The sequence below is a fragment of the Pelobates fuscus genome, chromosome 1 (assembly GCF_036172605.1).
Source record: "Pelobates fuscus isolate aPelFus1 chromosome 1, aPelFus1.pri, whole genome shotgun sequence".
Classification (NCBI taxonomy): domain Eukaryota; kingdom Metazoa; phylum Chordata; class Amphibia; order Anura; family Pelobatidae; genus Pelobates; species Pelobates fuscus.
In genome coordinates, this window is record NC_086317.1 from 161285177 (window position 1) to 161302576 (window position 17400).

The following is a 17400-nucleotide window of genomic DNA, read 5'->3' on the forward strand; positions in this document are numbered from 1 at the left end:
TTTATGTTTAAAATATAATGTTCTTTATATTTAACATATTAAAAAAATCTCAATGTTATGCATGGCATAATATTTTCTTTAAAAATGAACAGTCACCTCTGTCCCTTAGTAAATGCTATTGGTTCATTTACTGGGGTGAATATGCAGTGGTGGTAATGAATAAAAAAAAACATGCTGAATACTGAACATCCGTGTTCTGGGTGACTGCAACACCCCAATCTGCCATGAGAGTAGTGTAGTATCACAGAGATATGCAGATAGAGATCACACAAGTTTGGACATTTGATCAGTTGAGCAGTATACGCATGGTACTGAAGTAGGCGTGCACACAAGGTGTATACCCAGGCAAACCCAAATGTAACTAGAGCCCCCGCTTTCAACGGGTGCATACTTTGTGTGGGTGCAGGCCACTTTAACCCCTTAAGGAAACGTGACATGTGATGATTCCCTTTTATTCCAGAAGTTTGGTCCTTAAGGGGTTAAATGCCCCCTTGTGGTCCTGAACCAGAATGAACATTTACAGTAATCTGTGCAAACCACAAAGTACAAACTTCAAGCTCCTCCCACCAGACAAGCAGGTAGCTGGGCACAAACCCCTTGAACCACCAGGGAATAAAATCCCACAGCCCAAAGGGGGGGGGGGGAGGGGGGGGAGGAACTGCACAGTTTTATTATTTTTAAAGTTATTGTAAATTTTGAAGAGGCTGAAACAAACAGAGCCTACCCATACACTCATCTACCCACACACATTCCTTACCACTACCCACATACAGTAACACACGTCTTTTACAGCTACCCACACACAGGAAGACATATCACTCACAGTTAAACACACATCTTTTATAGCTATCCACACATAGCTTTCATTGCTACCCACACACATCTTTCACAGCTACCCACACACATGAAGACATATCACTCCGTTACCCACACACGGGAAGGCATATCACTCAGTTACCCACGCACGGGAAGGCATATCACTCAGTTATCCACCCGCAGGAAGACATATCATTTACAGTTACCCCCACACATCATTCATAGCTACCCACACAAAACAATTCACATCACTAATAGCTACCAACACATCACACACTGCCACAAACATCACTCAGAGTCAAAACACACAACCCTCAAAGCCACAAAATACACAGGCAGCAAACGCACACACATCACACTCAGCTATAATGGTTACTGCTACTCTGCACACACAGTCAAGCCACATACAGCACACCCATTTAATAAATATTAGCTGGTTATAAAACAAAAACAATTACATAGGGAAAGAATTACTGGATGCACACCCCAATAAAATTAGCTTTACCTGCCTACTTGGTTGATCTCATTTAAATGCCATGACAGGTGTGCCTGGTCCTGGAGGTCCATGTAAATTTAAAAAACATTCCCTGCATGCACTCAGACTCACTGAATGCTGGATTGTGACTACTGAGGTTTGCATAAGTCGGAGGTGCAGACCTCACACTCCTCCAAAGAATTCTGCTATTTTGGTCTGTAATATACAGTCCGTTTGACAGTTTATGAATTCATTTGAGTGTGAATGTATTTGTGAATGTCAAAATGTGCGTGTAAATATGTGTCAAAATAAAGTATACTTTGTGTATAGTATCAAGTTTAGTGAATGGAGTGTTGTGTGTGCAGTTGAGTGCCTGTGTATGTAAATGCCAGAATGTATTTATGATGTGTGTTCAGTGCTTTAATGCAGAGTGACAGTGTGTGTATGTAAAAATAGTGGTACATCAGTGGTAGTAGTGTATTTTAATGGAAAGACTGTATGACATTTCTTTCACTTCATATCGTCCATTCCCCCTTCATCTCACTGTTTCACACTCCATGTTTTGTTCCTCTATCCCCCACTAGTCACCTATCTATTATACCCGCTAATTTTATCAGTCCATCTATTCCACCCCTACTCCCTCACTTGCCTCTCCTCCTATGTCACTCTCATTATCTCTATTGGCCCTTCTACTTTGCTTTCCTCTCCCTCTATCCTTATCCTTGCCTGAGATCCCTGCTCACTGGCTGCATGCTGCTGGATGGCTGGCTGCATGCTGCTGGTTCCTCAGGTGTCTGAAGCCTGCACATTCGTAGCTCCTCCCAGGCAGGCCCAGTGTGTGGAGGAGCAGATCTTTGAAGTCAGATGCTATCTCTGTCTCTCTCCCACACTGTGCTGCTACAGAACAAGATAGTTTCCCGTCCCCCACCTGAAAGGAATAATGACAGCCAGAGCTGTGGGGCAACAGAGGTAGAGAAGGGAACAAATGTAAGGTACACTGTGGGGCACCACAATTATTGTGATTGCAAAATTATACTAGGCGAGTTTGATAGATCTGTTGAACCCTCCAATGGGCCCTCAGCTGCTGTACGCCCATGATGACAGCACTGCCTTGACCACCAGCGATTAAAACACACCTATTACACACAGCCAGCACACACTACATACAAAATACACGCAGCCTGCAAGCACACAAAAAAAATACACCGAACCAGATATCGTTACATATTACACACAGCCAGTGCACACTCAATACATATACTACACAAAGTCAGTACATACCACACACACAAACAATGCACACACCCACCGCATGAAAATGAAACATAACCACCACATACATTATATACACTATGGGGTGCGCACATAGATTATGGAAGGGAAGAATGTGAGATATCCGACATTATTTACTAGCTTCAAATTTTATATATTTTTTAAAATCTTTATTTATTTAACAAGCGTATTTACTTGATAAAGGATTATGGTAAGGAACAATTCAAACATGAAAACAGAACTTTCAGAACTTTAAACTATCTATTCTATAACAATAACCATAAAGTCAATTCCTAACGTTGTATACCTTTCAACATATTTGTGATGACAGGTGATTAACATGTTTGAAATCCTCTACATCAGCTGATAGTGACACTTTTTTTTCCCTCCCCCTTCTCCCCTTCCTTTCCTCTTAATTTTCACTCTTCCCAACTCGATCCTCTCTCCATTCCTACCTGCACCTACACCCCCACCCCACTTCGATTAACAACAATATCATATATACTCGGCCTCCCTATTTTCTCAGGGTATTCTACCCCTGTTCCTAACTCCAGATTCTTCCTCTACGTTATATGGTATTACAGTTATCTGTGCGTAATCTTAGGATACCAAAATGATACGGGTACCACAAATGAAGTCCCCTTATTGCAATTAATGCGTCAAAGCTGCAAGCAGCCAGAGAAAGCAACTGTAATGTCACCCACTCTCGGTACCCACTGCTCTGGCCTACCGACCACAATATTCAATATGAAAAATATATAAACTATAGAAAACTGCAATAATACTAGTCTGGAAGCCTCAACCCCCAAACCCCCTGCACCATGGTGATAGTCTCTCCCTGCTGCTGGGCTCGTTCTCCTTGTATAGCGATATAATTGGTCCACGGAAACCAATGATCCGTGTGTTTAAGGTTCATACCCCGAATAGAAGCCATCATAGCCGTTGCCACCTTAAAGGACCACCATAGGCGTCCAGACCACTTCAGCTCAATTAGGTGGTCTGGGTGCCAGGTCCCCCCAGGTTTTAAAGGACCACTATAGGCACCCAGACCACTTCAGCTTAATGAAGTGGTCTGGGTGCCAGGTCCATCTAGGTTTAACCCTGTCTGCTGTAAACATAGCAGTTTCAGAGAAACTGCTATGTTTACATTAGGGTTAATCCAGCCTCTAGTGGCTGTTTCATTGACAGCCACTAGAGGCGCTTCTCACTGTGATTTTCATAGGAAAGCATTGAGAAATGCGCATTTAGCCGATGACGTCGGAAGAGAGTCCCCAGCGCTGAGGGAGCCCGGCGCTGGAGATAGGTAAGTGTTTAACCCCTTCCTCCACCTAGAGCCCGGCAGGAGGAGGATCCTGAGGGTGGGAGGGACCTATTAACACTATAGTGCCAGGAAAACGAGTTTGTTTTCCTGGCACTCTAATGGTCCTTTAACCCTGCAGCTGTAAACATAGCACTTTCAGAGAAACTGCTATATTTACACTAGGGTTAATCCAGCCTCTAGTGGCTGTCTCACTAACAGCCGCTAGAGGTGCTTCCGCGCTTCTCACTATGAAAATCACAGTAAGAATACGCTGGACATCCATAAGAAAGAATTGAGAAATGCTTTCCTATAGACTGTCTGAATGCGTGCGCAGCTCTTGCCGTGCATGCGCATTCAGCGCTGACGTCGGGGGGGCGGAGGAGAGTTCCCCAGGTTTAACCCCTTCAGCCCAGCGGGTGTGGGACCCTGAGGGTGGGGGGGGGAACCTAAAGACCCTATAGTGCCTGGAAAACGAATTTGTTTTCCTGCCATTATAGTGGTCCTTTAACTTCCTCTATCTTACTAAACCATTGCTCCCTAGTCAGTGAGTCTGTGTTCTTCCAGAGGGAAGGTTTACGATTAAGCCAAAGGCGCAGAATGGATTTGTTTTACTTCAATACTGGCAACATTGTCGCATGTAAAAGTATATGCTCAAAATCGAATATCGGGGATACCCCAGAAAATTAATAAGTACCGTACCCTCTTCAACATATTCCAGAACGGTATTCCCACCATATGTGTCTCACTGTCCCTTCCTCCCCCAAACATCTCCAGCATTTAGGGGAGATCTCAGGAAAGATCCTTTGCAATAGCACTGAAGTCCATTACCAGAATGACAGAAACTTATAGTTTACTTCCTGGAAATTGGGGCTAATCAATCTCTTATACTGTCATAGCAATACGCTTTCCCATTGAGTTTTGGAGAAGGTTTTCCCTAAATGTTCCTCCCACAAAGGTCTGTCACCCACTGCACCCGTCAAAGGTTGCTGGTATGAGCGCGATATCGATCTCTTCAAATCGAGGCACCTCTCGCATAACGAGCTTCAAATTTTCACTAATTAATTTTGAGTGGCAAAACTGAGGCAAAATGTCGCCTTTAGTTGAGTTGGAGAATTATTTCAGATTGGCTATTTTTGTCTCTGTTTTTAGGATGAAATCTGTTAAAATTCAGAGTTTACTGAATAACTGTGTCAATGTCTAGGGCTCTAGGCAATCTTTCTAGCTGAAATTATTTTGTGTGCCAGGACAAATAAGATTATTATAACGGACAAGTAGATTGGGCTCATTAGTCCCTTGGACAAGTATTTTTTTAATTAAATTTCCGAACCACTAATTATTTATCTATGTTAATCTTGCATTTATTAATATATTTATGGAAACTTAAATCTTACAGATACAGACAGTTTGATGATGCTGTTAAAAACATATAGGATCATGTCAAGAGCAATTCTCGGACGAAATTGGAAAAACTGAGTAATCATGCAATTGTCTGACAATTTCTTTTACTTTTAATTTTACGATCTATTGACTAATTTCTTTTACTTTTAATTTTACGATCTATTGACTCTCTCTCTCAATATCCTGTCTCTCTCATCTACTCCCTGACCTCTTCATTGTGATACCCTTGTGTCCTTCCTGAGTTTTCACCCAGTAAGTGCATTATTTTAGTAGCCTTCATATGTACTCTCATCAATGTATTTATATCATTCTAGAGATTTTTGTCTACAGGAAAGTACATTTCTATGGGTACTATTTATAAAATGCCTCTGTAAGTCAAAGTTCTAAAAGTGGAGCAGTCAGTTGAAATATGTCATTGGTTTCCATAGTGATTGCTCTGCATTTAACCCTCTACATTTCTACGTGATGAGCATCACAAAAATATTTGCTTCAGGGTTTTGCATTTCCACAGAGGTTATGATGTATAATGCATAACATGTGACTAATCTATGGTAAATATAAGCAAACTAAAATAGATTAAATCAACAGGAAACATTATAATCATTTCCATGGAGACAGGTCCACAGTTAAAAGTTTGTTCACTATTTTGCACATGAATTTAGCTCCATTATCGTAAAAGAAAAAATGTTTTTTTGACACATGTATTAATGGCTTTTAAAAGCTTTTCAATTGCTAAAAACTGGAAAACATCTAAAGCTAAACTACGGCCACAAACCAAAGAACGGATTAAATCCGAGTACAGAATGGAGCGTGAAATTGCGTCAAATTTTTGTGTTAATCGTGAAAGATTAAGACGCGAGTATATAATTAGAGAGTTGAAACCCTGAGACAGTCACTGATGAGATGATTCTTTTGCCGGTTTAACTTCTCTCTTGCTGTTTTGAATTGTAAGGATTATGTTGTTTGCAGTCATCTTCGCTATGTTTGTTTGTCTATTATATGTAATGTTCATAAAACATATTAACATAATGCTATATGTACGTCTATAAATTATTAAAAGTAATGAAATAAAAATTATTATTTTTTTAAATAAAAATTGTTCTCTATTACTTTTCGTAAGAAACCCCATGTGTGAGGTCTAACCAGTGCTCAGTAAAGTGGAATTAGTGATCTGTTTACTGTTCTGTTTTGCTATATGCACAATTATTATACAGATAACAAATGGTAAAATAGCCATCTAGTTATATAATGATAAACAGAAACAAAAAAATTGCAAGTACGTGATAAGAATTAAGTATAAATACCTTACCTGGCAATAAATCTGTGCTCCGTATGGAATGTACAGTTAAGCTCCGTGGTTCAATATGCATACTAGCCACCGTACCAATACAAAGTAACAGTGCTATTCCCTGCAATACGATACAAGCCCCTGTAGCAAAGGTATGATTAAAGACCTGTAATTTTCTGTGGGATAGAATTTCCTGTGTGATTGTGAACACACACAATTGATGGTGCAGCTGGACGGACACATACAACTGAATTATTCATTATTAATTAGTCTGGTGGTAATAAGCTCCCCTCCAGATGTAACTTCATACACCCTTTAGATAAAGCAATGCATAACACCTCCCTTTTCCATCTCAACCTCACAGTCTGTTTTCTTCACGTCTTCCTTCACACCTCCCCTTTCCAACACCTCTTAATATGCATGTTTTGCTATAATTTGTTTCTGCTTTCAGATACGCTTTTCTGTGTCTAGCTTGCAGCCGTGCATTTTTCTATATTGTCCACACATATATGGGTTTATCTTGTTTGCTTAGTAATCATATCATTACACAGTAACTCCATAGTTAGCTGTGATACAATAAGCAAGTTCTGTGCTTGAACACTGTGTTCACGGTGCTAATAGCTTTATTTTATATCTCTTATACCGTCAGTAATGCAACACATACATATAGCCACCAGGATTTTAATCTTGCCATGATTAGGGCAAATTATCTTTTTACCTTCTCTGTTGTTCTGTCCTGCTCCTCATGCAACAGTCCTCCAGTTCCGCTTGAATCTCCAGCAGACAGTAATGCAGCATCAGTAGTCGATGAAGAACGAGGTCTGCCTTGGTGGTGGTGCAACACTGCAGCCAGTCCTGTATCTAATGGGGAAGGGCGGCGTGGAAGGTGAGGGCTTCCTCCTCGCATTGATTGATGATGTTGATGGTGGGCTGTTTCCCCTGGCCCACTTTTGCTCCGCCGGCCACCCCCATGTTGACCAGATCCTCTCTTGACTGAGGGACGAGAGCGTATTTGTTGCAGTACACGGTTAAAGGCAGTGGGGCGAGCAGGTAGGTCATGTAAGGAGACGGCATAAGATACCCTGTGCATTTCTGGAGACCGCTCCTTTTCATCAGCAGAGTCGTGATCAGAGGAGGATAGGGGAGCAGATGTGGGAGCTTGAGGGGTTGAAGGGCCTGGGGTTGAACAGAGGGCCTGAGGTTCTGATGAGGTCTGATGATCTCGCTCCCGGGATCGTCTACGACTGTGAAAGAGATGCTTCAATCCATGTCCAAACATAGAACCTTCAGAGAGTTGCTGGATCTTCTGTATGGAAAGAAGGAACCAGTGTCAAACTGACTGTTACAAATATATGAGTGTATGTACTGTGTGCATGCACAGAAGAGGTACAAAATGGGCAGTAGCCAAGTCAGCCTCTCACTTACACAACGGGGTGCAGATAATGAACAGTATCAGATCTAAAAGCCCCATGAATAAAGTCTCTCTGAAAACCCAAAGTTTAAAGTTTTTGTGAGAATGTTTAGCAACACTTAGCTTTCTACCTTTTAATTGCAAAAAATATAAAAATGCTGCGTGTTGTTACAGTACCCCATTGGAGATTTAACCCTTTAGTCTCCATAATCCCTGGTGCCTGCCAGTATTGAAATCCTGCACTTTGAGTGTTTAGTGCTGGAGCCAACGAGGGGATGTCACATCACCTCCATGAAAAATTTACAGCCTTCCAAACCAGCTATCAGGTTCCTAGACAAGTTGCTCAGTAGAAGGCAGACCTGTAATAATGCTGGGAGGGAGGAGATGAGGAAAACCTGAAGGAGACGGCTTGTAATAAAGAAATAATGAAAAAAAGGTGGCAAAATTTTGTAATTAAATGTAAAACTTTTCAATGCATAAACATACTATACAGATTTGGAGATTTGTTTCAGACTGAATTGCAATTCGGACAAAGTTGGACTTATAGGTTGAATCCCAGAATTCTGAGCCAAAAGTTACCTGAATTACAAACTAATCTAAACCATGCAATACTAAACGTGTTTTTGTTGGGGATGGGGTTGTCAATATTCTAAATTCCTCTATAAAAAAGACATGATTGATGAGGAAAACAAATGATGGATATGGTACAGTCAATAAATATAAATTTTATTCACATATGAAATGAGAAGTAAGCAATAGAGTGAAAAACATGAGGACAGTATATTTATACATTAAATAATTAAAATATAATATATAAATATACACTTATTTATTTGCTCCTCCTGCATTTCCCTCTATTTGGTTATATTTTCTTATTTAATCTGATCTTTTTTTCTTTAGCATACTAATTGGCCCATTTTTGTGCCCACTATCCAGACGAAATTTCGGGGTGTCCTGAAAAATTCCTATGTTTGGAAAAAATTATTCAGTAAAACCAAAATTTTCACCATGCACACGTCTAATATTAAAGGGTCACTATAGTCACCTGAACAACTTTAGCTTAATGAAGGAGTTTTGGTGTATAGAACATGCCCCTTCAGCCTCACTGCTCAATCCTCTGCCATTTAGGAGTTAAATCCCTTTGTTTATGAACCCTAGTCACACCTCCCTGCATGTGACTTGCACAGCCTTTCATAAACACTTCCTGTAAAGAGAGCCCTATTTAGGCTTTCTTTATTGCAAGTTCTGTTTAATTAAGATTTTCTTATCCCCTGCTATGTTAATAGCTTGCTAGACCCTGCAAGAGCCTCCTGTATGAGATTAAAGTTCAATTTAGAGATTGAGATACAATTATTTAAGGTAAATTACATCTGTTTGAAAGTGAAACCAGTTTTTTTTTTCATGCAGGCTCTGTCATCATAGCCAGGGGAGGTGTGGCTAGGGCTGCATAAACAGAAACAAAGTGATTTAACTCCTAAATGACAGTGAATTGAGCAGTGAAATTGCAGGGGAATGACCTATACACTAAAACTGCTTTATTTAGCTAAAGTAATTTAGGTGACTATAGTGTTCCTTTAAATAAAACGTTGTAGTTCCAAAACGACTAATTTAAATAGTTTTGAAAAATGCACAGACTTCACAGTCAATGGCTTTAGGCAGTTCATAGTCCTTCGATAGAAAATTTTACCTGACCTGAGATATATGCCTTTGGGACACGAAGAAGAGAAAATTGTGCCTATAATAGTCGAATCTTTTAAATAGACATAGTCCCCTAGAGAAGAACAGCCATTTTGCACAAGGTACGCACAAGGTAAAGATGGCTGGGCTTTTCAATGAAAATCTCAGATTAAGTAAAAATCAAGACACAGCTAACTAACAATAACCAGCTAGTTGCTAAAATATGGTTTAACAAGGTAAAGATAATCAGAAACAGAGGTTATAATCAGAAACAAGTCTTGAGAGAACATCGCAAAACTATCATCAGTTTAAATGGAAACCGTAGGCACTGTAATTGCTTCATCTTATCCTTCTATTCAGCAATAAACTGTTTCTAATGTTAAAGAGAGTCTCCCACCCCCTATGGGCTACTAGGGCTAATGAGGAATCATTGGCTAGAGCAGCAATGGGTAGCTGTGGTTGGCCAAGAAATTCAGCTGACAGCTTTCAGCCTATCACAGTGCCTATGGCAGGTATGAATTGATACAGCTAGAATGAAACGTGTAATCACTGCCTTAGCCACACCTACAGTAGCGGTTAAGTTGTGTGGGTTCAAGGACCCTTATTTAGTGTCATACTGTGCAAAAATAGTTTAATGATGAATGGAGGGGCTGAGCCAGAGGAATCCATGCTCTATAACAAATTCAATGAGAACAAAAAAAGGTTATAGTGCTTACGGTGTCCTTGTAAATGGGTCTTCACCAGCTGTCTGAAATTGCCTCACAGAGGTAATTCAAGGATGACAATCTACATACAGAAATCATGCAGACATATGATTTGTTTTGGTTTTTCCCAAATGCGTGCATCACACTTAGCCAGAAACAGGAAGAGAGGAGAGAATCCAGTATCAACAAAGGACAAATAATTATTTTCAAACCTGAGTGGGTACTAACCAAAGGGCAAGATCCTGAGTTTCTCTAAGATTTTGCCTATTCTTAGAGTTCTCATATTCTCTGTTTTTGTTGTAGCCACTTAGTCTTTTTTTTTTTTTTTAATTCTTTATTTTGGTGTGCATAGAAATTACAAACTTGCCGGTACTGCCACAACAGCAGGTGCCGGCGGTTCTGGTATAGCAAACATAAGTGACAACTGCACAATTTTTTATCTTTAACATACAAGCTTGGTTTCAGGCGAAGTAATAGCTATGTCAGTGAACACGCAACATGCAGCGTAGAAAAGTAGACAGGAGCGGATATGCAAACTGACATTAAAAAAATAAAATAATTACAGGCATGTACAAGCTCAGGTGTCTGACAATATTTGCCCTAATTCTTGCCTGCGTCACATCCTAGACCCCGAGTCTTGCAATAAAGTTATGTCGAGTAAAAGTATGAATAAAACAAAACAATAAGTAATGCAAAGTAAACTTTGGTGTAGTCGCTAAAATGTAAACCAGCTGATTTCTAGTAGCTAGCCTCTGCTTTATAGATTCCACTGGGATTTCCCTGCCTCTTACTGCTAATGGCTACACATATGCGGGCAGGTAGGTAGGCTAGGTAATGCCCAGGTCCGTACTAGGAGTAGTCACTTAGGCATAATAAAATAAAAAAAAATAAAAAAAATGATAACAATAATGCTTTTAAGTATTAAGAAAATACCATGTGGATGCCTAACAATGAAACATTTAAACATTTTAACTGGAGAGATGGTATGTAGTCACTTATAGACAATCAAGCATTGGTTATTATTAGTGCGGTTGTGTGTGCTGCAGTAGGGTTATAGATTATAGATTAACTATAAACACGTGCATTGTTACTAAGTTATACAGGCTAAAACATTTGGAAATAGGGTACACGTGAGAGGAAGGATTAAGCGTTTAGTTAGAGTACTCCTATGGATTTCAAAATGTTAAACTTATTAGTAGATTATAAGGTTTAGAAATGTCAGTGAGAGGGTATGCGAATGTGAGGCACTACAGGACAGCCTCGTGAGTCAGTTGAGCAAATATTGGGCTCAGAGTCTATGGGCAAGACCTCAGCCGATTCCACAGTCCTGGCTTAGTGAGATTCCGGCACCGCTGTCAGGCAAGGGGGTCAAGTGGGCTCCGTAGCAACTCTCCAGCTTGTGGGTACCTTGTGTGGTGGGCGTATGATTTCGTCGGTGCGCCGACCTCGTCTCTACCCCTGCTGATCTGTGAGTTGATGTTTGGTTGTTTCCCCGAGGCCCCGAGTCGAAGCCCGTCAGGGCACTTGTAGCAGCTTCGTTAGCTTGACGGTGGGTGGGGTGCTGAGTGACCAACTTAGCCCTGCTGGTTGTGTGCCGTGCGTGGACCCCCCTGTAGTGTCCTTTAGGCACGGACCACAGAGGGCCATGTGCGTGGGCTCTCCGCCTGCGTCGGGAACCAGGTGGGCGGCCTTCGATGCGTGTTCTGCGGCTCAGAAGTTGGGGGGTAGTTCTCGCTCTCCTCCCTCGCTTTGTTCCGTCCAGCGGCTCCTCAGTGCCTGTCGGGGCTAGTGGATGCACCGGAGGGATGACTGGCTGGCGAGGGGCCTTTTTGGCTGTTTGGGTCTGCGCCAGTTTCTTCCAGAAGGCAGTCAGTATAGCTTCCAGCCTGTCTTCGAGACTAGGCAGTGCATTGGCTTGAGTACACGTGGCGGCGGCCATTTTGCAGGTCCGCGCCTCGTCTCGCTGCTCGCATGTTTTTTCCAGTTGGTTTTCCGTTCGTGTGTGCCCTCTCATGGCTGGACCGGGATAACCCCCACCGGTCCGGGGGGGGGAGCAGGGTGCTCGTGGGTCTCCAGTGCGGTGGCCGGGAAAGCGGCCGTCTCTCCCGTCCCCCGCTGCCTTTAAGCCACGGCTTGCCATCTTGGGTTCCCGATTTCCTGGATACTCGTGTAAGGTGTCGGGCTTGTCACCAGGTCCTCCTTGATTCAGGTATCGGAACCCGGTTGGGAAATTGTTTCGATTTTGGCGAGTAATCATGGTAAATCGGGTCTGTGTGTCGGGAGCTCAGCTTTGTGCGTCCGCTCTGCTTGCTGGCTTGGCCCCGCCCCGTAGCCACTTAGTCACAAACACTGGCCAAAGTTAGCATTCATAATTGTTTTTTGCATTTTTAACACACAAACAAATATAAATGCTAACTTTGGCCAGTGTTTGTGACTAAGTGGCTACTAAAAATGACTGGACATACCCCATATTGAATAGCCTCGGTTGTCTACTTTAAAAAAAATAAGTACATGTGGGGTGTGATTCCGAGATTTCTGACAGATAACTGTTACAATGTCATTACTGATACATTTTAAAAATACAGCAATGTCGGGGGGGCGGGGCCGACCGCCATGCTGAGAGGTCGCACTCATGTCGAGCTCCTGCAGACTCACAGCAATTATACCCGTAAAAAGCTAATAAAACTACTCAACTGCAGTTAAGCAACATCGGTCCTGCGGGCAAAGAGGTGTTGGAGCTGAGGCCACTCGGATCCCGAGCGTTTAGACCCCTAAGAAGGCACATCAGCACAGCCACATCCGAGGCCTACCCGAGCGGTGAGTGAGGTGGACGGCCGCCACCTCGCTATCCTGCCCTGCGGTTTCCCTTTGGAACTCCGACGCCACGCGGTAAGGGCCCCGTATCCCCCCCCCCCTCTGGACCGGGGGGGTTATCCCGGTCCCAGGAGATTGTCTCCGCGACCTGCAGCGCCCAGGCCTGGGGGGCTCCCCACGACCAATATGGCGGGAAGAAGAATGTAGCCCTAAAATGGCGGCGCAATCAAGGACCAACAGTACGCAGCAAAATCGATACCCCGAGGCTGTCCAGCCGGCGGAAAAGCAATGGGGCCCCTCACTACAGAGAAGCTACCAACTTACCAAGCCACAGACGGGGATTCCCAGCTCCCGCGGCAACGAGCAGTCGGGACCTGCCACCCGGTCCATCAACAGGCACTGCTGCTAATCCTGCCGACCTACACCACGACCCAGAAATCCGACTATGTCCAGCTGAAGATCTCACAATGGTACCCCACAAGGAGAGAGCACTCATACCTCTTCCTCCCATGCACGATGGACTTACTCCTAACATGCCACAAACTCTGCAGATCGGGGGTTGGATAACCATGAACTGCCACTGCATAAATTGCCAAAGGGACTTTCTCATGGTCTGGGCTGCACTCAGAGGGAAAAGCTCCTGCCAATACTCTGTGTATGTACCTAACGTTATGCATAACCCCTTAATGCACTAGCCTGCTTACATAGCTAAAGTTGAGTAAATGCATTGATTGGAATGTTCATAGCACAGTTTATGCACTGATTTTGCCTAATCTACAATCTGACTCGAGTACTTAAGCCTGAAAAACATAATGCATATTTTCTATACTGATGTTTAAATTAACCTGTTGACTTCCTGCTACTTAAAAAATGTGCTGTACTTACTACAAAGACTTGAAATGATATGTATATTGCCTGCAAATGCTATCTTGGCTAAGTATGTTTGTTACCACTCATCGCACAAGAAAAATAAAGAATTAAAAAAAAAAATACAGCAATGTCCAACTTGTACGTATAGCCCTATAACTTGCAAAAAAAAAAAGCTGAGAACATGTTAAAGGACCACTCTAGTGCCAGGAAAACATACTCGTTTTCCTGGCACTAGAGTGCCCTGAGGGTGCCCCCACCCTCAGGGACCCCCTCCCGCCCGGCTCTGGAAAGGGGTTAAATCTTACCTTTTTCCAGCGCTGGGCGGAGAGCTCTCCTCCTGCTCTCCTCCTCCTATCCGCCTCTTCTCCTCCCCGTCGGCTGAATGCGCACGCGCGGCAAGAGCTGCGCGCGCATTCAGCCGGTCACATAGGAAAGCATTCATAATGCTTTCCTATGGACGCTGGCGTGCTCTCACTGTGAAAATCACAGTGAGAAGCACGCAAGCGCCTCTAGCGGCTGTCAATGAGACAGCCACTAGAGGACATAGGGGGAAGGCTTAACCCATTCATAAACATAGCAGTTTCTCTGAAACTGCTATGTTTATGAAAAAATGGGTTAACCCTAGAAGGACCTGGCACCCAGACCACTTCATTAAGCTGAAGTGGTCTGGGTGCCTAGAGTGGTCCTTTAACATTGGGTATTTCTAAACTCAGGACAAAATTTAGAAACTATTTATCATGGGTGTTTTTTTTGGCGGTTGTAGATGCGATTTTGGGGGTCAAAGTTGGGGTTAGAAAAGGTGTGTTTCTAAAAAATTTTAAATCCTATTTAAGAATTATTTTTATAGTAAATTTTATAGTAAATCATATGATATGATGAAAATAATGGTATCTTTAGAAAGACCATTTAATGGCGGAGAAAACTGTATATAATATGTGTGGGTACAGTAAGTGGAAAATTACAGCTAAACACAATCACCGCAGAAATTTAAAAACAGCCCTGGCCCTTAACGGTAAGAAAATTGAAAAACGGTCTGGTCACTAAGGGGTTAATCCCCATATTTGGTTTTTACTTGATTTTAATTGGTGTTTAAGGGATGATTTATAATAAATATTTGCAGGATCCATTAAGACATACGTATAATTTTTTTTTTCACTTTTAAGTTATTTAATGGACTCAAAATAATCCATGCCTGCCTAGAACAGGTGTAGGATTTACGGTGTAATTGTTTTAGTTTTGCGTATGAAGTTTAGTCCATCTATTCAATACATCTTAATGGGAATTTTGCCTACTTGCTCTAAGAGGTTTTTCTCATTGGTGTTGTGTATCAAATACTCTGTTAAATACCAGTTTGAATACGTTTTCCAAAAACCATGTCAAATGCTTGTTACAGCTTAGTAGATAGCAGATGCATGCATTCTTGGTGTTAATGACTGCAATACTAGATTAGGGTTAGAGATTAGAAACGCACTAAAGTATTAGTGACAGCTTTGAATATAATTGTTTTGCATTTCAACATATAAAATCAAAACACATGCAGGTTATGTATAATACTTATTACGAACTATTTAACAATTTCGTTTTTTCGTTTAACCCCTTAAGGACACATGACATGTGTGACATGTCATGATTCCCTTTTATTCCAGAGGTTTGGTCCTTAAGGGGTTAAATAAAAACAAATACCTTGCTGTTTGTAAGTTTCTAAAAGAGTTATTTGCTAAAGTGAGAATTTAAAGCAAATTTCGAAATTAGAGGGACACTATAGGCACCCAGGCTACTTCAGCTCATTGAAGTGGTCTGTGTGCAGTTCCCTGTCAGTTTCGCCCTGCAATTATAATTATTGATAAACTGCAATAATTACCTCTAGTAGCTGTCTTCCTTTTGGTCGCCTAACTGAAGTCGGACGTCCTCACGCTCTGCATGAAGACATCCAGCGTCAGCTAAAATCCCATAGGAAAGCATTGATTTCATTGCTTCCCTATGGGGGGTAGCCTTAAAGCGATCGTGGCACATTCACCCCCTTGCCCGCTCACATTGGCGGAAGAGGAGCAGAGGCAGAGCCTGGCCCAGTGCCATTGCCCCAGGAATCAGGTAAGGGACAAAAGGGTTTTTAACCATTTTAGCGCCACAGGTGGAGGGGTGGGAGGATATTACTAGCACTATAGTTTCCATTTAAGACCAGAGAAGCTGAATTGAAAGAGCTGAGAGAATTTTTCCAATTCAGCTACTTTGACCTTAAATTTAAAATTCTCTTTGAATTCTCATTCTATTGAATAACCCTGATAATGTAAACAGGATGAGAGGTAGGTGGACGTACACCAGGTAGAGATACCTTTTGAAGTGCTGTTATATGAGCAGAATTGCTCTTCATTGGCCTCGTGAAGCCGGATAGCTGGATAATAATCTAGGTCAAGGGTAGGCAACGTTTGGCACTCCAGACATTGTGGAATACAGTGGAATACATCTCCTATGATGCTTTGCCAGCATATATTTTGCTGTAAGATAATTATGAGAGATCTGGAGTGCCAAATGTTGCCAGGCTCCGGGTTCAGAAGACTTGCTGAAATGGTATGAGAGCTTTTCATTAGAGTGGGCATGCAAGGTGTCACAGCCCTAATGCTGTGGATGATTGGTCGACGTGCTCAGAATTCCCTGATTTGCTGTTACAGAACATTTAGTGCTTAAAGGGTCACTTCATTGACCAAATAAAAATAAAATACATTTAAATCAATGCTTACCCCAAATGAAAAACATACATGAATGTTTTCATAGGGGGTATATCTAGAAACAGCTTACACCTCTCCTACTGGTCCTTTCTTGCTTGTTGCATATTTCAATAGCTGTATAATGCTTTATTAATTTTTACCAAGTCCTCACACACTGACTGCTACGGTTGGTCGGGCAGAGTGGCTGGTACTGGGTGGCACTTTGATGCTTTTGTACAGTAAAAAGAATGAAGCGCTTATGTATTATGGAGTTTATATAATTATTCACCTTTGGGAAATTGAGGGATGTTCCCTTGAATGCCAGAAAAAATGTGTTGATATCTATAAAAGATAATCGGACATAGTATAGACTGTATATCATTTTACAGAGATTAATATAATAATATTTAAACTCACAAACAGAGAGCTATAGACCCAGCTCTGGTGTGTATCACTTCTGGGTCAGTTTAGGCGACCCACCCCTAATATCAGAACGAAATTTCTTGTCCTGCAGGGGGGAGTGAAAGCACAAACGATTGCGCAGTATTGCTAATGCTATTCTTAATATATAAAGCAATAAAACCCGGTTTTAGAGGACATTGTTCAATTTTAAAAGGACATTGTTGCCTTTTTTATTTTATACTTTATTACAATAAACCTAGTTTTTATT

At 41.9% G+C, this 17400-nt stretch overlaps 1 protein-coding gene across 2 annotated transcripts in view; it reads right to left on the reverse strand.

The window, feature by feature from the left end:
- Window positions 1-17400, reverse strand: part of TMCC2 (transmembrane and coiled-coil domain family 2) — a 112545-nt gene that overhangs the window by 60818 nt on the left and 34327 nt on the right. Inside the window, exon 2 of one of the 2 annotated variants that reach the window (XM_063451418.1) lies at window positions 7268-7852. In XM_063451418.1, coding sequence (XP_063307488.1) covers window positions 7268-7852 — 585 coding nt within the window. Of the gene's footprint in view, window positions 1-7267; window positions 7856-17400 lie in introns of both variants that reach the window. The other variant, XM_063451407.1, reaches the window with a different exon arrangement.